The following is a 22402-nucleotide window of genomic DNA, read 5'->3' on the forward strand; positions in this document are numbered from 1 at the left end:
TCTTATGCATGTTTGTCCCTTGTCTGGTGCATAACTGGGCCTGTTAATTCGGGTCACGACCCGATTCAAACCCACCAGCCAATTCTTGGATCATGACCCGATTCAAACCCATGAACCAATTCTAGGACAAGGGCCAAATTTTAATCTGAATTCATATGGATCTACCGGCATTAGCTTAAATTTATTCGAAACATCTTATAATTTTTTATATTTAAAAAAACATTTAAAGAATTTAAAAATATTAAATTATTATTTTAAGAATAAGTTCTGAAAACATTTGAATAAATAAAAATTAACTTATAAAATATTAAAGTATTTTGCATAATAATAAAAAAATAATTAAATTATTAGAATTTAAAATTATATAAATTAAAATTTTTGTTTCGGAACGGAAAACATCAAATATATGAAAGTTAAAGGTGAAACATTATCAAAATTGTGCGAGTATTTGATAAGATTAAAGAGTTTAAAATATACTGATAATTTGTGGCACATGTTTATGTTCGTGAAAATTCTATAGACTATTTGAAATAAAATATTATAAGATATTTATTATTTAATAAATTATATATAAAATAATAATTTAATATTAAATTTATAAGAACATTGCAAAGGAAAAGTGCAGGAAGATTTTAAAAAAAGTGTGAGATAAAGTTGAGATCTGACAATTCTACAACTATATATGAGATCATAAATTTTAATATCACAATATATAAATGTGTTTGTCTAATTTTTGTAAGTTTGTCATCATTTATTATTTTAATCATTATTTATTATGTGATAGTTTTTAAAAACATATATTAAATTATTAATTAATATCTTTTAAATATAGTGATTAATTTATAATAAATGGATTTTATAAAATTAAAAAAAAATCTTACAAGCTACATAAAATATTCTAGCTATGTTCCCTAACAAATATGTTGTTTTTATTTAGCATGTTGTTCTTGAATATAGTTATATGAAAATTTTACTATAAGTAGTAGTTTTTAATATTTATTTAAAACTATAAGTAGTAGTTTATAATTTTACTATATTTATTTTTTTCAGTATTTTGTAATTTTGATTTGACACATAAAAATCTATCAAATAATGACTTAATTTACGACCTATTGGAAAATTACTAGATTCCATTATAATCACTTTACTTTAAACTTAGCTTATTAATTTTTTATAATAGGTTAATTATAATGAGCTCTCTTCAGATTAGATATAATTATAAATATTTCTCATTATTTGAAAAATTACTAATGCTCCTGATTTTAATGACGGTCTAAAAATTAGCATAATCCATCAGTCCCCGTTAGGTTTTTATTTATTTTTAATGGTAAACTGACTTAAATGCTCTTGTCGGCTATAAATTATAAATTTATTTATTTTTTGAAATTTTTTTATAGATTAAGTGGATAATTTTTTTATAATTTTTTCAAACTTTTCCATCCATCTTTTCCAATTATTATACAATTTTTTTTTTTTTAACTTCGTACTCCCACCAATAGTATGCTTCTTTAAGCTCCTCACCCCCTACTCCCTATATCTATACATGTAGTCTGATTAGGACAATCCTTACATGTGTCATCTACCTCCATAGTTATACAAATCCTAGGTATAGTACTGAGTCCCCAACATAGTCCCAAATGTTGCCTCCCACAAGTAGAACAATTCAATGTGAAGGCTAACCTCCTACCATAACTTTATCAACTCCCCTACGTGATCTAATGGAGGGCAAACTAGATGAATTGCGTTCTATTGACTCTTTATTAAAGCCTATTGATCTCATAAACCTCGATCCACAACTTCCTCGAAGAGCATAACCACCATGTGAAAAACTTCCACATCCTATTGAAATGAACAGTTGATTCCTCTCTTAATCGGTTTACTTGACTCCCTTATTGCATACGTTAACTTTATCTTCTTTTCCCCCTTCTTCTTGTCTTCAGTTACTGTCTTTTCATCCTAACCGTTGAACTAATGAGGGTTTTAAAATTCGTAATTCTGACCACAAGGCCCCTTTTGATCTTAGATCATAACCCCTACTCAAATCGGTAACATTGATCCTCTTATGTCGCTACTGCTTCTGGTGCATACTTAGCAAATGTAGCAAAATGAATACTCTGTTACTGTTTGATCATCTTCTTGAACTAAGTTTAGAAACTTCAACTCTCTTGTTTAGTACATCTTAGGTCTATATTTATTATCAAACTCCTTTAGAATTCGGCCCAAGTCATCTCATGTGTCTCAGCTCTTTACCAACCTCAACTGAGTCAGTACATTACCTGTAAATAAAAAACAACATACTTAAGTTGATTTTCTGAAGTACAGTTCACCAAATTTATCATATCTTTGGGTTTTCCAACATTTTGTTGCGACGTCAAAATCTAAAGTACCTTCAAAGTCTATAGCTCTCATTTTTCTAATCTCTCATAGTTACAAGCAATTGTAGCCACCACTGGTGTTTGCGTTGGGACCAGCGCATGTGCCTGTGTAAGAATTGCGCTTGGGCCTGAAATGCCATTTGGAGAATCTGAGCATACTTTGTTGGTAAACTTGCAGGTAGAGCACCATCAGGAGGAATTGGAGCATCAACACTAACACCCCTTTAACCTATCCCAACTCCACCTGCACTTATAGGTGCAACTGAGCCTTCTACTGTCTCCACGGACTCTTTCCTACTAGCTGCTGGGTCAGCAAGTGTATCATGAGAAGCCATCTTAGAAATGTAAACGCCCTCTAATACCACCCAATGTAGCACCCTTACGGCACTTTGCTTTGTTACTGCTAATTATACACGCTCTCTTTAATCTGAACTCGTCTTATAAGAAACTTTAATTTCAAAACGATAAGAGAGATCTTATTTTTATCAACACAATAGATATATCTTATGTAATGATAGATGCCGTCAACAATTTATATTTACTTTTCCACCAACGTATTCATGTACAGAACTCAAAAGGATAGGGAAGTTCTTAGTTATAAAATTTGAAATGCAAACCCCTTAAGAGACTAATGTATCTACAGAATTACTCAGATGCATATCATGTTTTAACTCAACAAACTACTTTGCCAAATTTGATCCTGACATTCTCATTCATCTTGCTGAGATTTATTCTAATGATGTTTCTTCTTGTAATATTGTTTACCGAAAGACCAGCTCGAAATATATATTTCGAGAAGAGCTGAAGTTTTGAATTTTTAAATTGTCATGATCTTTCAAGTCTTGCTATCAAGATGGTTGAAACTAAAAAACATGTGATATTTCCATTGGTGTGTATTGCTTTATTGCATGATGTTGATATCATCAGTGGTAACATCTGTTGAGAGCGTTTTCAACAATAATGATGATACTCCCTCAATCATTTTTCCTAAAGTTCAAAGTAAAGGGAGTAGGCCCCCATAAGTAGTCCAGTAGGTCCAATCGGTGGCTCATGAGTAAGGTGTCAAGTCCATAATTTTTGTTTTTACCTTAACCTTGCAGGTAAAAAAGTAAATCCGATTTGGCAAGATGACTCATAGACAGCCAGGATTCCACATCACATATACTCCTATCAACATGGGACAAATCATACTGAAAAATCTCCAATAAATTATTCTTAGTTTGTGATGGCCGATCTGGCAACAACATGTAAAACATAATTCATAGGACTAGGACTAGCTGGGCATGACTTCTTCAAGCAGTCATATCTTCATCCTGATAAGTCCAAATCGCAATCCATTTTCTTTATTAGTTAAATAACTTGGATGATTTCCAAATTGTGTATCATACACTACAGCCACTTTTGAATTTTGCTCTCGGTCGACCTATAAATAGAGGTCATTGTGCAACTATAAGGTAACAAGTATCACTCACTATTTTCTCTTGGTTTTCAGCAAGCTTCTTGCACATTTCCGCACTCCACGTTATTATTATCATTTTATCATAATATTTTATCAATTCACATTGATTATTACACCATTATTCTTACATTATTTCAAATTTTTTGATTATCTCTTCATCAATTTAAATATTGACTTAAGCATCAAAATGCTAATCCCTGTTTTATAGGTTAGTTCTTATTTGATCTTAGAATTTTCATAAAGATCAATGGATCGTTGTGGTGTTGCCAGACTCCTGTATGCATCAAATGAATATCATCAAAACCACATTGTGAATAAGATAGGTGATATCTGGCTGAATGACTTGATGATTTTTTATATTGAGCGACATATATTTGCTGATATCAATAATGAAGTGATTTTGTAATATTTTTAGAACATGCAGACTAGCAAATTTCAATTAGCCCCTTATTGTCGGAGTCATATTTTTAAAAAAATAGATGTATTTATATCATTGTACATATTTAATTTACAATAATAAATTATAGTAATTTAAATTTTTTGATAAATTTATACTAATTATTAAATTTTAATAGGATTAAACCAAATTCCTTACTTTACCACCGTCCATTATTGTGTTCCAGACCTATATTGGCATCAATACAAATAACATGACAGAAGCTTGGTCCTAAAAAATGATATCATCCTTGCAGAAAAATTAACATTGCAAAACTAAATTATTGAAATAGATTTTAAATTCCTTTTCATTTTCTAGGAAGGAGGAAAAGCCCTCCCACCATATACACCCCCTTATTGTGGGACTTCTGGAGGAGCTTTATGAGACTCCAGAATCTACAGTTTCTCCTATGCTTTCCAGAACCTAACATAGTGTTTGGATTTATGTTTTGAATATTTTATTTTGATATTTTCGAAATAGAGAGAGAAAGTTATGGATAAATAAATATGTGTTGGAGATAAATAATATGTTTGAATTTGTGTTTTGAGGTAATTTAAAATATTTTAAAATAAGTGCTGTAGATTTGATATTAAAATTTGGAAGACAAAAACCATTGTTCATTGTCAAATCATATCTCTTATATATATTTTATATATAAATATTGTATGCTTAATGTTGTATTTTTGAGAGACACTAATACACTATTCATTATCAAATTATGTCTCTTTTATATAAATAAGATGTAAAAACACAAAAATAAATATTGAGTGCGTCTTATCTTATCTTAAAAAATGCCCAAACATAAAACCAAACATAGTTTAATAATCTAGTAGACTTTTTGGCTAATCGCACAACTATAATGAATTCTGAATCCATCGTCCATGGAACTGGGAAATAGTGCTTCTGTTAGAAAACTTCTCATATAACTGTACCGTATGTTATTTTGATGTAGTAAACAAGCATTTTATTAGGGGAAAAATAAACGTATTATACCAAATGTCAAACATGTGACCGTTTATTTAAAATTAAATAAGATTTGAGAATTGATTTTATTATCAAAATTTAAACTATTAAAAACAATAATACGAGACCCCCTTATCTTCTGCATCCATTACAAATACCCACTTACATCCAGAAAGTATTTCATCATGCAGACATAACATTCTCTTTTTAAACTTCATAAGGACATTTTTGTCCTTACAAGTCCATGTTGCATGTCTGCAAATGCTAAAAATATACTCATTTGTCTATCCAATAATTATGACAAACTTGAGAAGCGTAGGTACAACTTTGTCCAAGTAACTACGAAATCATTCAGTTGCTATAATGAAATTATCAAGATTATAACATAATGATATTTGAGCTCTTTTATGAGAAAAATTTATAAAACACCCAAACACCACTCATTCATATCACTTGTTTTAAAGAATTTAACAGACAACTGAGGTCTCCACCATTCTCAAGAACCAACAGTGTTGTGCAGCCAATTCACTTCGAACCTCACAAATTTGAAGATGAATAGGATTTCAACCTATCCAGCAACTTCCCCATTTAACCTGTAGATTCTTTATGTTCATTTACATTCACCACAATAAACACTTCTTCCCAAAAACTTAGCATCCCACGGCAGAACAACACGATTCATGATTGGTTAAACAAAACAAGTAGATATCCACGAGTTCATTTTTATAGATCAGTGCAAACTTTTGCCTAAGATCAGACTAGGACTCTAATCACGTTATCAAGGAGAGGGAACACAAAAACATTATCAAGGAAAGAAAGGAAAAAAAACCCAATAGGTTCGCGGAAGTAGCAAACAGATGTTCGTTGGCTTTGAGAAAACAGATAAAAAAATATGGTTCAGATTGCTTCTGCCATCAATACGACCAAGAACTCCTGCTTTGCCAGTCCAAATAAACAGCATACCTCCAGCCAACATCCAAAATTTTGTAGTTACAAGCCAGAAAACAGTACACGTTTTGGATTACAAAGGTGGTCCTATGAAGTCCGAAAGTAACGAATGGAAGTTTCACCATAGAGAAACTAATGCCTTCATCTAAGAGTCGACAACATGTCAACATGATAACAATGCATACTTACCTAGACACAGTGCTCCCAGTGCAATACTTGTAGGCAAGCAACAATGGCATCCTGAAAATTTTTGAAGCGATAATTCAGCTTACAGTTGCAGTTGAAGCAAAAGCAATATACAAACCACATTTACAAAATCGGCATCTGCTGCTCTAACGACTTGGAATCCTATTATTCACAAAACCTTCCTATCCATATACCGCAAAGCTACAACAGTACTCGCAGGACTCCTGTACTTTGGTATGCTATCTGATTCACATCTGAGGGAATTGGATTCTCAAGATATACACCCTACCCCAAATCTTGCCTAAATCGTTACGCATAGGCAGAAGTAAGTGAAGGGTAGACAACTCACCAAATTTAAATTCCTCCAACCAATTTAGTATCGATTATATGGTTTCCCAAAATCATCACGCCTGTGTCGCTGGAAGTCATCATAGTCACTGGGCCTAGAAGAAGGATAACTATCCATGGCATTTGGATACCTTCCCCTTGAGTGTATACTGGTTCCAGAATGATGAAAGTTGCCAGAAGAACTATCAAACTCTGGATAACTTGGTTGTTTATAATTTCCAAACCCAGATGCGGAAATGTGCTGACGTGCTTGTTGCCTCCTTTGGCCCTCTAGTTGAAGAAACTCTTCCCACATATTTGCATGCACACCCTTCAGCATAGCCACTTTTTTCATGTAATTCTCCCTTATTTCTCTGACAGCCTAAAATTAAAAGAATCCCAACATACAATTAGCCAGTAATTCTATGCTTATTCTCTAAAGACAGCTGAAAACAGGATAAAGCAGGTAGCATGACCGCATTCAAGCTGCAGCCTCTGAAATGCACAAAATCAAGTTCAACAGGGATTTCAATGGTAAAGGCATTTTGTTCTTTAATATGTTAAGACAGACAATAAATAATTGAACTTAAACTGAAATAGCCTATTGAAGCATGACAAGACCTCGCGATGCTTGTCGTTTTCCTCATCTTCTTCTCTGTCTCGAATTCTTGCAAGTTCCATTGCCTCCCTTTTATATTGCAACTCCAATTCCTCCAATGTCTGGGGAAAGGAAGGGAAGTCAAAGTTACGGCCAGATTGCATGTTAGAAACACCTCTTTCAGCATTCCATCCATCAGTTCTGATGCCACCTCTATTCTGAGTATGACCTTCATATGAATTATAGGAATTTCCTGCATAGGAGGAAGGTGCTGGAGACTTTGAGTGGCTTGATCGACCTCTACCTCCATCACTACCATAAGCTTCAAGAAAGGAAGATTTTGTTAAACACTTCCATTCAAGATCCCTAACATGGGTTGCAGCTTATCATGACACACTATCTTAAATCTTCTTAGTGAATCCATCTGGAGCACATGAGACTTGATATGCTTTCAATAAAAAAATTCATTCCGGGGACCAACCTTTTTTATTTCAGAACCACCACGAAAGTAATATCAGAATCGAACATAACGCTTGAGCCTAAGAACTTACCTCTTGCTGCAAAAAAAAAATGATGAGAAACAAGCAACATTACTTAAATTAGATGCACCAGCCAAAAGAACAGCACAACCATTAAGCTTAGAGGAGCCTATATAAAGCAGAAATTAATGATGCACCTACCATGAGGAGAGCCTCCTGACAATTTTTGTAGATCTTCACGAACACGGTCTTCCACACCTTTCTCGTGTCTGCCATACCTACGTGGGTTGTGTGCAGGGTTGTGAGGGCTGTGATTGGACCTTTGGGAATCTGATCGTCCCAACCGAGATGTAAGAGGACTTTTACGTTCAAACGACCTGGACTGGGAAACGGGGGAGCCGGCAGAACTTTTGTGCTCGCCCTCATCCGAGAACTTATTAACACCCTTATTCTCACCCCCTTCTTTAATTTTGTGAACAGCGTCAACACCTTTTTTCAGGATCAGCCTATCCTTGCCACTGACAATGATAAATTTTTCCTCAATTTTGATTTTACAACCAATATCATTCTCAATTTTGTTTACCACATCTTCCGAGAATAAAGCTTTCACGTGAGGATCTCTTGCAGGCACCCTTTCAAAGAAATCTTGCGACTTGCGATTAGCTCCAAGAGTAGATGGGCAACCCTACAAGTAAAATATTTTAGCGAACAGAAAATATAAGTGCTGCGCCCATATTGACATAAATACGCAAGCACACAATAACTCTTAAGTGACAGGTGAAACATCTATAGAGAGAGCATGACATTACATTTGTTGAGATCCAATATCTGAACATAATGTTCTCTAGCCTGAGAATAAACATTGTGGAAGACCATTTTTATTTAGGTTGGAGTGGAGAAGATCTTCAAGATGTCAAATTAGAATGCGGTACAGTGAACAACCTATAACATGGACTAGGATCCTTAAACTATCAACAAGGTAAGGGATCACCCTCTTAGCTATTATATTATTGTCCATTCTTTTCTCTTTTCCAAACGTTGTTACTTAAGAAGAGCCATAGCTGTTCTTCAGTAATTGATTTCACTGCAGTTTAGCAAAGTGGTTCCAAGAAGCATAACTGCTCTTGCATATGAAGAAATTTCTCCCCCAATGAACTACTCTAGACTCGTACGTAGCATAATATATAAAATCCGTCCCGGTCATCATGATACACAAAAGAATTAAGAAAAACAACTACAATCAAGTAATAAAGTTGAAAAAGTACCTGTGTAAAGTGACCAGATTCACCACATATTTTACAGATCATTTCCTCTTCTTTCCTCTTCTTCCAGTTCCTCTCTGTAGCTTTAGATTTAGCTTCCCAAACTTTAGCTTCTCGGCTAGTAAAATCTGTTGGGACGGCATTAGGATCACGGGTTTCCTCTTCTTCATCCGAAGCTGCACGAGGTCTTTTATTTGTTGTTGCTCTTTCTTGTTCATTTGTCGCATTAGAACCCAGAGGGCCAGTGTATGCCTTGTAGATTTCACTAAAATCATCATCATCAACATCCAAATCTTCTCTACTTGTCATCTCAGATAAGTAAAACAAACTCCTGACTTCTGCTCTGATTAACCAATGGAGTAAAGTAAGAGAAAATCAATCAATATGAGGAGAAGAATGAGTTGATAATATAAGAAACCATTATGATAACTAAAAAGAGAAAGTGAGATATTCCCCGTATCTCCGACCCATTTGATAAAACATTCTTTATTTCATCTTAAAGATTTTTCTTCAGAAAATATTATCTTATGAAGAAAGCAAAAGGAATGCAAGATCCCACCCTAAAAGAAAGATCCAGGGAGGATACAAATCACATCCTCTATGAAAAGATGCAATGAGCGTTCATCAAATATATAAAAATTGCACAAAAGTGGGCACACCCGCTAGAACTTTGAAACTTACACATGTTATCATCTTCGAATAACAATTTTAATTAAAAGAACACACTCAACCATAAAAAGAAAAACTTGCAAGAACTAAACAGAATGCAAAAGGCCTAGTTATTTAGCCTCCAAGATCAAAAAGGCCACCTTTCAAGATTTAAATGCAGATTTCATAATATAGTCATGATATGACAAAGGTTAAGATCTTCTGTCCATCCTTTCACGTTATGTTCAAACTCTTTAAAAGAATCCACAAAAATTCATTGCATGCAGCTCATGCATTGAGTTTGCTTGCCAAAATATGTTCTTTTAGTAAGATTACGTTTCTGATTTCCAGTAAAAAAAAATACATGGAAATACAGTTATCTTGAGATGGATTTGCACTTTTCAAGGGACAACAATCCAGATATACCTCACTTGATCTATTTTAGATTTCCAAAAGAACAAGAGAAAACAAAGTAGACGAATCAATTAACATTGACATTGGACTGACAAAAATCATCAAAAGACTAAAACAAAATTACGACACTTTTGTCAGCATGACATTATAGCCCGATAACTACAGAAAAAATAAATTCTTACTTCAACACAATCATACGAGTACCCAACCCATGTTCCATACTTAGCCCGAGAATTCGTCTCATAGCATAAACTCAAGTTGAAGCCCAAAACGCCAAGATAAAGAAAGTCGACAGACAACTATCTTGCAGTTAAATAAGAGAGATAAAAAACAGTCCGTAAAACAGAAACGTGGAAATACAACGCAGTGTAAAACCTTTTCACCTTCATACCTACGCAACATTTGGACTAAAGCATCAAATCTTTTACGATTAAATTCAACTTTAGGCTTTTGCACGTACACAATACATAGAAGAATGTAGAAAAGGATTAGCAAAACGATAAAGCAAATCTCCCCGGCATTTCAAAAAAAAAAAAAAAAAAAAACACCACAAATTCAGGCGTATCAAATGGCTCGAAGCCGTAAATGCGTTGGAAGGAGCAGTAGATAAGTAATCGATAACAAAAACAAGAGAATTGGATTGTCACCTGAAAGGAGAGGAGTGAGAGAGCGGCGAGCTGGAGAGAGTGAGGGGGAGAAGATGACCAACAGCTAGGGCTCGTTTACTATTCTCTGGTTTCCCTTTTTCCTCTTCTACTACTCTTCCCTTTATGCAATCCCAAAATATATCAATATAACCATATTAATTATATTCTTTAATTATTTGTACAAATAGCACAAAATAAATATTGGGATAATTACATTTACACTTTTAATTTATAGTCTGTTTATATAAATTATTTATATTTTTTTTGAATAATTACACATATACTCATTAAAATGTCAATATTACTTACGCAAATGGTTTAATGCAATTAACCCATGTAATATTGTAAATGAGTAAATTACTCCCTATGAAAAAAAATATAGCAATTTACTTCCCTGTGTTTCTTAAAATGTAAACTGTTTCATTTTAGAAAACACAGGGAGGTAAAGTGCTGCAAAAAACACAGGAGGACAAATTGCTATCTTTTCTCATATGGAGTTAATTTGCTCATTTGCAATATCACAGGAGTTGCTTGCATTTTTTTCTTTACACAAATCATCTTTTGGATAATTACACATATAAATGAAAAAAATGAGAATTTTTATTTTTGTTGATTACTTATACATTTATAAACAAGAAAGAATGTTGTTCAATCCATCTAATCATCAAATAATAAAATGTGATGCACATCGGGGTCCAGCTAGAGGTGATAAAAAAAAGTTTTAAAATTGCTCAAACCGTCCAGATCAAATCAAGTCGAACCATTTATTATGATTTGTTCAACAAATCGTAATTAAAAACGCATCACATTTATTGGTTTGGTTTTGGTTTAGTACTAAAAAAGATTGCAAAAAATCAAACCGCTAAATATATATTATTTAATTTTGACATATATACAATAATTTAATAAAATCTCTATTTCTCCCTTTGAAAAATAGAAAAATAAAAAGAAAACAAAAATTGGACTTCTCAAGACAAGTCATTCTTTACTTTTATTTTTCAATTCCAAGTTCTGGTTCTTCAGGTAATTTGTTTTTCTCTCATTTTTGTTTTTTTGTTCATTCTTCTGTTTTTCTTTCATCTTTCGTAGTGTAACAAATTTTGCTCAAAGATAAGAATTTGTAAGATTAATTTGATAGGAACTTTCATTAGGTTTGAATCTATATGTATGAATAAATATATCTTCTATGATTTTTTATTATTTTGATTTTGCTAACATTAAGTTTTCTATTTCTCTTGCAAATTCATTTTTGTATATCGGATATTTATTAGTTGAAAATTGACCTTCAAGATGGCCGAATAGACTTTTAATTGTATTATGTCTTAATTATTATGTATTTCACTTTAATTATTTCAAAAACTTGTTACTCTTTGTCACTTAAAGACTTTCAGTTATTTACGTCTTAAGTTATTATATATTTAACTTTAACTATTGCAATATTCTGTCGCTTTTTGTCAATAAAGAGTTTTAACTATATATAGCAGGTCATGCTCTTCTTTGTTGTTCGAGAGTGAAAATGTGCTTTGTAAAGGATCATTTACCTTACTGACTTACCTTAGACCTTTATTTGTAGATGAGTTTGGGAGGAATTTTGGATTTGTTAGCTGCAGTTGAGATATCCTAGAAATCTTTAGGGTATCAACTTTGTAGGGATAGTGTTTACCTGTTGTTTCCATCAGCTATATCTAGTTGATACAAGGTCCTTAATGGGGCCCTTTTAGGGCGATGCATATAATGCAATTAATATGGCTGCCTTGCTATTTTGTAATTGGGCTTGCTGATTGGATTATGTTTATGGACTTTGCTACATTAGCAGGGCGGCAGAACTGGGGAGGCCCTTGTTGCTTGGAAACTCCATTTGGGCTAGCAGAGTTTAGGCTTGTTGGGCTGGGGGAATGGGGGTCTGTTCACTTGCCTCAGATTTTGGCTGGATTTAGTCATTGTGCTTGAAAAAATAATTGTGGTAGGCATCATCACCCCCTACTCAAGTAGTCCAAGATTTGTGTTCGACTGTTGGAGTAGAATTTGTAGTCCTTGTTGCGTCACCCTCTTTCCTATTTCAAGAAAAAAAGTTTATACCTTGGTACCTCCCAGCCGTTCTACTACAAGGAGGTATGACGTCTTGAGTTGAGAAGGTCACCAACCATGCTATACAGATAAGATGAAGATCAATCTCGTCCAATTGGTTTCATTCAACACGTTAAAACATGTTGTGCCGCAGTCCGTCTGAGGATAGAAAATCTGAAGTAAATTGAACACTCGTTTTCGAAGAGGTATGTGAAGTTTTCCTTAGTTAAGAATTCCTAAGCGGTAGCCTAACGATGGTCACATACACTATTACATTGCTGATAAGCGGTAAAAGATATAATCTATTGGAGGCATTTTATTTAGTAAGACAGGCTTGAGCTCGGAGCCCATCCTTAGGGATACAAAACGAGCCTGTCAGCAAGATTATAGAATAGAGCCCATAAGTAGGAATACACATCAGAGTCTGTTAGGAAGGTAACATATTGAAATCGTTAGTAAGGGCATAGGTCCAAACCAGTTAATAAGATCACATGTTGAAGCCTATTAGCAAAGACAAAAGCTGGAGACTATCAACAAGATCACCGGTTGGAGCTCATCAAAAGGGCCGAACTATCAGCAGTGGAGAAGGAAACAAGAGTACACCGAAAAAAGACAGACTTATCACCAGCGACAGAGGTAATGGGCACAGACCAAAGTCCGTTAGCAAGATCATAGGTCATAGCCTGTTAGCTATAGGCTAGAGCCTATTAGTAGAGTCACAAGTCAGAGCACGTTTGGAAGATCACAAGTTGGAGCCTGTCTGCAAGATCATAGATCGAAGCCAGTCAGCAGGGGTACAGGGTGGAGCCCAGCATGAGGATCACAGGCCATAGCCCATCAGCAAGATCACAGGATGGAGCTTGTAATAGTAGCAAGTAATAGAAGTTCAAAGATCATAACAATGAAGTTTATCATTAAAAAAAATGAAAATGAAAATGTTTGTCATAAGCTTAGTTTTAAGCATGGGCACCAGTACTATTGTAGTATGGAATTCCGAATAATCATATTTTATTTAAAAATTTAAAGAACTTATTTTTTTTTAAATAAAATCTAACATCATATAAGTTTAAATAAATACTTTATAAGGTGTAATAACTTATAAGATAGTTGAAATAAATGTAGCCAAAGACCTCATTCTTTACCAATATGATTGTTTCTGAAACCATAGTAACAATTACGCAGCACTGAGTGCACAAAGGGGCTTATATATGTGAGCAGAAAGGGATTGTTTTGTTCTTCCTTTTAAAGAATTTTACAGAAGAGAATCAATCAGTCAGTGATGACTTGATCAATTCTTCATTTGTGTACAAAGAGCTGCACCAAGAGCTGGTTCAAGAAGCCAAAAATGGGGCTGATCAAAACAACAATCTCTATCTCTCTCACATCCACGGCGATACCGTATCCACGCAGCCCGCACGACGACGACATTCCACCGATCAACTTTCCTCTTTGCCTAGCAACGAATCAAGCTTCCGTTTTCAGTACAACTTGTTGAAACCGGAGGGCGATGCATTCTCCCCTAATCTAGGCAAGAATGCTTCCCTTTCGAGGGAAACGTGAAGGGACGACATGATCTTAACAAACGACACCCAGAGAAACGGTGAGCAGCAAAACGCATATCCAAACACAGAAAGGGCCCTCACAACGCCGTCAGGGTACCAAGGGTAGGCCATCACCAATAGGGTCCCCAAGATCCCGGCCCATGGCACTAAAACAGGCAGCATCGGTAGAAGGAAGGCGTTAACCGCAATGCAGGAAAGCGAAAAAGCCCCGAGCAAATAAAGACTCCAGCCTATCAGCGGATGAACTGTGTGGGGAATGAGGAAGAAGGGGACTACATAGGCAGCAAGAATGGACCATATGGCTATCAATTTGAAGCCAGTTTGTATGCAAAAGATGCTCTTTTCTTCTCGACGATAGCATAGTTTGGATAGATTGGGACGTGCTAGACGCGCCACAGCCATTATTCCTATGTAGAATATAGCTTGAATCAATACAATTGGCATTTCTGCTCCGTACCTGTTAGAAAGTAAGACTTGAACCGATTAGACCATGGACGAACTCACAACGATTGCATGGTGTGTAAATGTATTGCATGATTGGTATACAATTTCAAAAGAGTGATCAATCATGGCAATGCAATAACACTTGCTATGCGATTGTTCCAGGGCATTGTCAATCGGACTTTGGACAAGAATTTTGCATAATGTAAAGGTTGGCCTCAAAAGTAGCAAAGTTTTGACGCATCAACAGAGCGTAAAAGAAATGTTAGACAAATTAACCGGCATCATTCCATTACAATATCGATGGCAAGAAAAAATATTCACTCGATTTATGAGAAAACTTACCCCAAAGTTTGAAGCCTTTGTTTATGCCATTGGATGCCTAACGGGAGGACGGGCCACGACCACCAATACCACGGTTTTAACCACGGAGCGCCAGGGAATGTGATGACCTTATTAGGCCCACAAGGTACACTCCAACGAAGCCTGAGATCTAGAGCCAAAATACAGAAACCGGCTTGGTAAATTTACCAAAAACATGACCAAGATTGAGTATACTAAGGTGTAAAAAGTCTATATATGCTTACAATAGTAAGAAGCATCCATTTGGTAGCCAAGAGGAAGTCTATAGCTTCCATCAAGCTTTGTGCCGTTTGGAGGAGGATGAAACATCGGCCGGTCAAGTAAATCCGGGAAATAACTCCCAATAAATCCCTGATCTGCCCCGTCAGGATTACTTCTCCCAATCTCCAGTTCATGCATCATATCATCGAACACCTCCAATGACGGCTGCAAATCAAAACGTTCAAGGTTACCGACACAGACAAGACGACACAAAGTATTTATGCAGAGTCTAAGACGTATACATTAAATCTTGTACCTGCAACACAAAAAGGCCAGTATGGAAGATGCAGGGATTGATGAAGACAGCACAAAACTGGCCACATTGGAAGAGCTCGTCGGTCTTGTGGAGGAAGAGGTTGTCGGCATCAAGCATGACCACACGCTCGTAGTCCACGAGCTTCCATGCATAGAGTTTGTTCAACGTTAGCTTAAATCTCCAATCAAACCCTGATTGGCTTCTATACGGATTGTTTACGTTTTTGACTCTCATGACCTTCGCCCCGTCTTCTTGCTCACTAAAAATAAAAAAAAAAAAAAAAGAAAATCATGAATCCGTATTTTCAAAGATAAAAAAATATGCTTTAGCACTTGTTCTTCTATACAGACACATGGACAAGAACAAGAGATCATAAACAACATTTGATCCAATCGAAATTGCTTTCAGCAGATAAAATAAATTCCCAAGACTTATCTCTTGTCTTGTTGGTGATGAATTGCCGGCGGATAACTTAAAATAGACACAATATAAAGATTGCGTAGATCACTCCATAAACTACTTTACTTACATAAGCAAAAGTTTTTAGTGTCCGACGCAAACTCTAAAACGATTATCTCGTTTAAAAGTTTATACTATTAGAATGAAGAATCGTTTAATATTTTTATCGCGCCTACACGTCGATATTATTCTATTCGTCCTCTTTTTTTCATAAATGGACGGCAATAGGATGCAAACCCTTAGCTCGTACCAAATTAATCGATTATCTCATCAAAAAGTTTAAACTATTTTAACAAAAAAATATTTAATATTTAATATCTCTAACACATAGGTGAAATATTCCATACATTAAGACAGAACATGTTGAACGAATCTTTCAACCATAACTTTGTCAATATTAATAAGTGGTAAAAGGAGGATTATAAAAGCCATAATCTCTCCCCTACAACATAAAATAATTCAAAAATTCAGATATTCACGTCCTCGATCAGTTCTATATCTGACTTATAATACCAACCACATCAAAGATATTTGGGTAAATTTACGAATATTTTCTTATTGTTTAAAAAATTATCAATACCTTCTTGATTTTATCAGTAGTGTAACAATTAGTTCAAGTTCGTTTTTTCATCCATTTTTTTTCTGTGGTGAATCGACAAATTGTCCTTGTGAACTATGGACTATAATTTTACTAATTTTTTAGAATTTTTAAATTTATTTTATGGACTAAGTGGATAATTTTTTTTAAAATTTTTAAAATTCTTCCATCCATCAAAGAATTACACAATTTCATCAAAGATAGAAAAGAAATTTATAATTTTTTGAATAAATAAAAAATATTTATAATTATGTCAAATTTCAGAAAAACTCGTTATAATTACTCAAGATATTTTGGAGATAAGAAAGTATGAGGAGAAAATAAAATATCCCTTCCTCCTTATTCAAGATAGAATATACCTCCTTAGAAGAGCATATTTCATAGCTATACAGTAATTCCTTTTTATCTAGAAGAAATATTCCAAAGTTTTGATAACAAGAGCATATATATATATATATATTTATAAAAAATAATAATAATAAGAAAAGATCAATGATTCCTTGCATGGAAGATGGTGAATCTTAATTTATGTCAAATGGAGCACATGCACCGACCAATTATCTTTTTTCTTTTTCTAAAGTAATATTTTGTAAATATTAATAAAGAAATAGAAATAAAAAAAATGATATATTTATTTCTTAATTAAATGAAATTAATGTATAGATATTTGTGTAGATATTTGTGCTGATATGACCAAGATTGCACTTAAAATAGGATTAGGATTTAATACTTTTTTGACTGACACAAAAGTAGTGGTGGGGTTGGAGAGCTTCCTAGAACTATCTCAACACCAAAACAAATCTATATAATAATAATAATAATAAGAGGTAATTACACTTATACCTCGCTAAAAATACTAAATTACATTTTCTCACAAAAAAAATTTAAAATTATATTTACACCCCTTTTGAAAGTTTACTACCTACACCTGAACCATTTCGTTAGAGTTTGAACGAAAATAATGATATAAGCAAAAATCTTATATCAGTTTTTAATTTTACCTCTCATACAATAATTTTGTACTTATAAAAAAATTATAATAATATTATTCTCACTCCACATATATATATATTATGTTTATTCATTTATAAGTACAAAATATGTATAAAACTATTAAATGTAATAATTATTAATTTTTTTCATTGACATTTTTCATTTATGCAAAAAGGACACAATAAAAAATTATATTAAATTTAAATTTAATTATTAAAAAAATCTATACTACTTACGTAGTTATTATTTGTGCGTGAAATAAAAAAAATATTATTATTGGTTATTGAAAATATTATGTAAAAAAAAAATTAATTAATTAAAGTTTAGTGGAGCAAATTAAATAAAATAATTAGGACACTTGTAACAAAACATGGGACGGTGAACACTAGAAAGAGTTAGGCCAATTATGTGCCGTCAATGTCCGTCGGAAATCCCGTCCCAAAATATTTATATTTATATATTAAAGTCGAAAATATATATTTATTTTTATTCTTAATAAGTCCACTTGTGAAAGTTTGACCTAATCTTTATATTCCTTTTTTCTCCCACTATCCTTTTCTTCTTTAGGAAAAAGGCCAAAACAGGCATTCTTTTGGAATACACCACCCTTCTTCCAAGGGGTAATTTTGTCTTTTTCCTACTTTTTTAATTATCAAGAGAAATAATAGTTATAATAGTATAAAAATTGAAAATTATGTAAATATTACATAGGATTATTACATGCATAAATTTCCTAAATTCAATTACAATTTATATATATATATATATATATATTACAAAAAGTCAATGAAAAATGACTTATTCATGCGATCACTCGACCGGCTGACATTTGCAGATTGAATTTTTTATTACAATTATCATCTGCATACTTACTATGTGTATGAATGTAACGTTATTTAGTTCATATAAAAGAATTATATATATATAATTAGTATATATTAAATGTAATAAAAGACACAATCAACAAAATTTGGCCGTCTTCATGATATTAATGTCGTAATTCATCAAAGATTATATGCGATGTAATTTTATATTACAAACACGATATTAATTACTATTTGGGAAAAATAATTATAGTCATAAATTAATTGCCCGAAACAAATCAAATCGCTCCACCTCATTCAAAATCGAAATAAATTCAAATAATTTGTTTTCTATTTTTGAAAATGCAGAAAATGTTTTCCACAAGGGGACATGTGAATTTACCATTTTGTCCTCTGGGGACAAGCAGATGAGCCAAAAAAAAGTCAAGGGCAAAATGGGAAGAAAAAGGCGGGGGGGAATACTTACAGAGCTTGTATCCAATGGAGGGGGACATCGATGGAGGCAATGACGACAAGATCAGCGTCAACCTTAAGGTCTCGGAGGGACCTGAGCATGACACGTGTGGCGACGTAGAACTCGTAGTCCCTGGGAGTTCCCATGTACATCATCGTAGCGTAGGCGTTCCTCTTCGACCCTGCCCCTTCACACACCACCACCGCAACACTCAGAATCCACAGCCCAACCAAACTCACACCCTTCCTCCCCATCTTCTCCTGCGGCCACCCCCAATACACCACAAATCTCACCTTTTCTCTTCTTTTTTTTATTTTTATTTTTCTTTAAACGAGGGTTTTTTTTTTTTGGAAAACAATGGTTGTAGCAGTGCGTGTTCTGCGTGAAATAGAACGAAGAAACACAGAGCGCTCTCTCTCTCTCTATATATATAGATACGTAAAAATGTATGTATAAGAGGTGGGGTGGAGAGAGGAAGGCACAATGGGGGCTGGGGCAGGGGTGTATATATATATAGAGAGAGAGAGAGATGAAGACCTGTCCTTTTTTGAAATACTTTTTTTTTCGGGGGGGGTGTTTGAAATAATTAGTGGAAATTAATATTAAATTGAATATTGAAGGTGGGTAGGGTTTTGGGTGGGGGGTTGGGGGGGGGGGGGGGGGGGGTATGTCGTAAGTGGGCTGTGATTTGTAAAATAGGGTGAGAACTGTGAAGGAAGTTTGACTATTGGAATTGGGGGGAGTTCAGTGGTCTGGGGTCTTTTGCACTTCCCGCGCCAGATATTTTCTCTTCTCGCCCTTCCTCCCTCCTGCACCATTTCCCTACCCATAGTAAAACTAACACGGGATCAGATAATTGTACAAATTTATATTCTCCATTTATAGTTTATTTATATAAATTATTATTATTTTTATATAATTACTGAAATATTTTTTTACAGTAAAAAAATAAAAATCGTTTGTATAATGATGGCAACGTTTTTTAAGAACATATATTTTATTTTTCAAAAGTATGAATGATGTGGATGTTTTATGTGAGCATGTGTAATTATTCAACAATAATGAGTGGTCTGTGTAAATAGATTATAAGTCAGGGAGTATAAATATAATTATCCTATTAAGGCATAATATTAAGGTGCGGAAATAATTTTCGGTTGCACGTATAATTATTTGTGAGGAGCTTTTTAAATATATATAAAATAAATCATATTTTCTCAAAAAAAAAAATTGATCATCTATAATTATTATAATATATATATATATATATATCCAACACATCTTACATATTACATCAATTGTTATCATAGTTACATTTGAAAAATTGAGATAAAATTAAGAAAAACATTTAAAATTAAAACCAAACATCAATATACCATGGTAAATATAATTATGTGATCGATTTAGCTCGACTAAATTTATGTTATTATTATGCGTGCATGTTAACGGGAATTTTTACTAACAAATTATTGGTATAATAATAAATGAGTTAGATTTTTTGGAGAATTATATTTATAGTCATACTTGTTAGGAGAAATTTAACTCTTTTGCTCCCGACCCATGTTAAAAAACCAAAAAAGATATATATGTTAGAATAACTTTTAAAAAATGGGATAATTGCACTCTCTTTCCCTGAGGTTTGGTGTAACTATATGTAGATCTTTTGTGGTTTGAAAAATTATATTTAATACCCTTGAGATTTGCTTCTGTATAACAAATAAGTCTATTCATTAGTCAAAATTCACTGAATTTGTTGATATTAACAAAAACACTGAATAAAGACTGATATTTACCTCGATTGACTTATTACTGACTTGTTGCAGGCAAAACAAGTTTTTCTGACTAAACTACCCTTTATCATGGTGAATATATACACTCTCATATGCGTTAAGGTGTGAAAATGTAATAAGGACAATCTAATCATAAAAAAATTTATTTGATCTGTAATTAATCAGTAATAAGTCAATCAATATAAATATAGATTTTTATTCAATTTTTTTTTTATAAATATCAGCAAATTCGGTGAATTTTTACTAACAACTGAACTTATTTATATTAACGAAAGCAAATATAAGGAGTGCTAGATGTATGTTTTCGAACCGCATATAATTTATATGTAATTATATTAAACTTGGTGGGAAAGGAGTGCAATTATACTTTGAAAAATTCCAACAAGTGTCTTGAAAGACTATTTCAAAATTGAGTCATAGGCCGGACATGTTGTGTATATAGAGCTAAGGAAGAACAAGTGGAAATGTTAGATACGCTTGACATGAAATGTTTAGTCAAAAGTTTTCTCAATTTCTTGAGATTGCAACTGATTTTAATCCTTTTATTTTAATTTTTGACTGTATCATTTATAAAATTTCATATTTTATTTCGTTCAAGTTACTCGATTAAAATTTCGATGAAAAAGTCACCAAATTCTTAATCTTTTGAGAATAAAAGGGCGGATTTTAAATTTGAAATGACGATTTTACCCTCTGATCATATTTAGTATAATTGTTTCAGTCAGGAACTAATTGATCACCGTGACTTTTTTCGCTGTAAAATTAATTAAAGGATTGAACTGAACAAACTATGAACTTTAGAAATAATAAGATCGGAAAATAAAAGTGAGAAATTAAAATAATTTTAGATATAAATTTAAAGAATTCTTTTATGACATACACCCCATAAACATTTATATGAACTTTGTATGAGAAAAATAAATAATTGTTTTTTCTTATAAAGTCTATTTCTCAAGATAGGATGAAGCAATAGTTGAATATGTCTTGCTTTGTGCATTGAATATGTATGTAGAATTAATGTATATGTACTTTTTATACTTCAATTTTGTTTTGGGAGTACATCTGAATTTCATTTTTGTTTTTATTTTGTTGTTATATTAATCAAAATTAGAACGCACCAACATTTCAAAATACTATACGTGTACGTATCTAGTGCCCATCGAATACTGTGCAGACATCGTATCCACCATCCAACATGCCAAACGGTATATAATGAAATGTTTTCGAGCATGTCTGACAGTGTAATTTAAATTTTTAATGATATATTTCTGCATAGGAATGATAGTGGGGCAAGTTTGGCACGACTCAAGATTCGTGCTACACTTAGTTTTAATTGGACCCTGAACCCCTCCCCTGTTGTGGTTCAACCTGAAACCTATACGAGTCTAACTAATAAAACCATATTAATTATTTTAATAATAAATCTATTTTATTTAAGAAATAAAATTATTGCTTATAAATATTATTATGTTAAAAATATAATATATATTAAATAAGATTAAATAACTTAAATATATTTACGAATATTATTTTATGATGGTTTTGAATAAGGACTTGAGGCATGTTCTTGAGCTCGCACTTGATAAGTCGGATCC

The 22402-nt window shown here is 33.2% G+C and overlaps 2 protein-coding genes across 3 annotated transcripts; both read right to left on the minus strand.

Moving 5' to 3' along the window:
* Positions 1 to 6116: 6116 nt before the first annotated feature.
* Positions 6117 to 10878, minus strand: LOC105164331 (Zinc knuckle (CCHC-type) family protein). Of its 2 annotated transcripts, none has more exons than XM_088882291.1 (6): positions 10743 to 10878; positions 9037 to 9371; positions 7973 to 8456; positions 7316 to 7614; positions 6717 to 7076; positions 6117 to 6421 (listed from the first exon to the last, which is right to left on the minus strand). In XM_088882291.1, the coding sequence occupies exons 2-5, from the start codon at positions 9340 to 9342 to the stop codon at positions 6741 to 6743; spliced, it is 1425 nt and encodes a 474-aa protein (XP_088738417.1). In that variant the 5' UTR covers positions 9343 to 9371; positions 10743 to 10878; the 3' UTR covers positions 6117 to 6421; positions 6717 to 6740. The 2 variants fall into 2 exon arrangements, with proteins under 2 accessions (XP_088738417.1, XP_011081256.1); XM_011082954.3 differs by having other exon boundaries at positions 9037 to 9376.
* A 3048-nt stretch (positions 10879 to 13926) lies between these two features.
* LOC105164330 (putative glucuronosyltransferase PGSIP8) lies at positions 13927 to 19502 on the minus strand. Its single transcript, XM_011082952.3, has 5 exons — positions 19033 to 19502; positions 15693 to 15951; positions 15400 to 15601; positions 15158 to 15305; positions 13927 to 14828 (listed from the first exon to the last, which is right to left on the minus strand). Exons 1-5 carry the CDS (start codon positions 19272 to 19274, stop codon positions 14288 to 14290), a joined length of 1392 nt encoding a protein of 463 aa, XP_011081254.1. The 5' UTR covers positions 19275 to 19502; the 3' UTR covers positions 13927 to 14287.
* Positions 19503 to 22402: the final 2900 nt, after the last annotated feature.

This window comes from Sesamum indicum, linkage group LG6 (assembly GCF_026168435.1).
Source record: "Sesamum indicum cultivar Baizhima isolate 11 linkage group LG6, ASM2616843v1, whole genome shotgun sequence".
NCBI classification, from domain to species: Eukaryota; Viridiplantae; Streptophyta; class Magnoliopsida; order Lamiales; family Pedaliaceae; genus Sesamum; species Sesamum indicum.

Bases quoted from the DNA above. Each gene is read 5' to 3' on its own strand.
- LOC105164330 (XM_011082952.3), bottom strand. From the start codon at position 19,274: ATGGGGAGGAAGGGTGTGAGTTTGGTTGGGCTGTGGATTCTGAGTGTT. The intron at 15,952-19,032 runs GTAAGTATTCCC...TTTTATTTTTAG, and splicing joins CTCCATTGGATACAAGCTCT to TGAGCAAGAAGACGGGGCGA. The intron at 14,829-15,157 runs GTAAGTTTTCTC...ACTTTCTAACAG, and splicing joins CAAAGGCTTCAAACTTTGGG to GTACGGAGCAGAAATGCCAA.
- LOC105164331 (XM_088882291.1), bottom strand. From the start codon at position 9,342: ATGACAAGTAGAGAAGATTTGGATGTTGATGATGATGATTTTAGTGAA. The intron at 7,615-7,972 runs GTAGGTGCATCA...CCTTTCTTGAAG, and splicing joins GTCAGGAGGCTCTCCTCATG to CTTATGGTAGTGATGGAGGT. The intron at 7,077-7,315 runs GTCTTGTCATGC...TTTTAATTTTAG, and splicing joins AAAACGACAAGCATCGCGAG to GCTGTCAGAGAAATAAGGGA.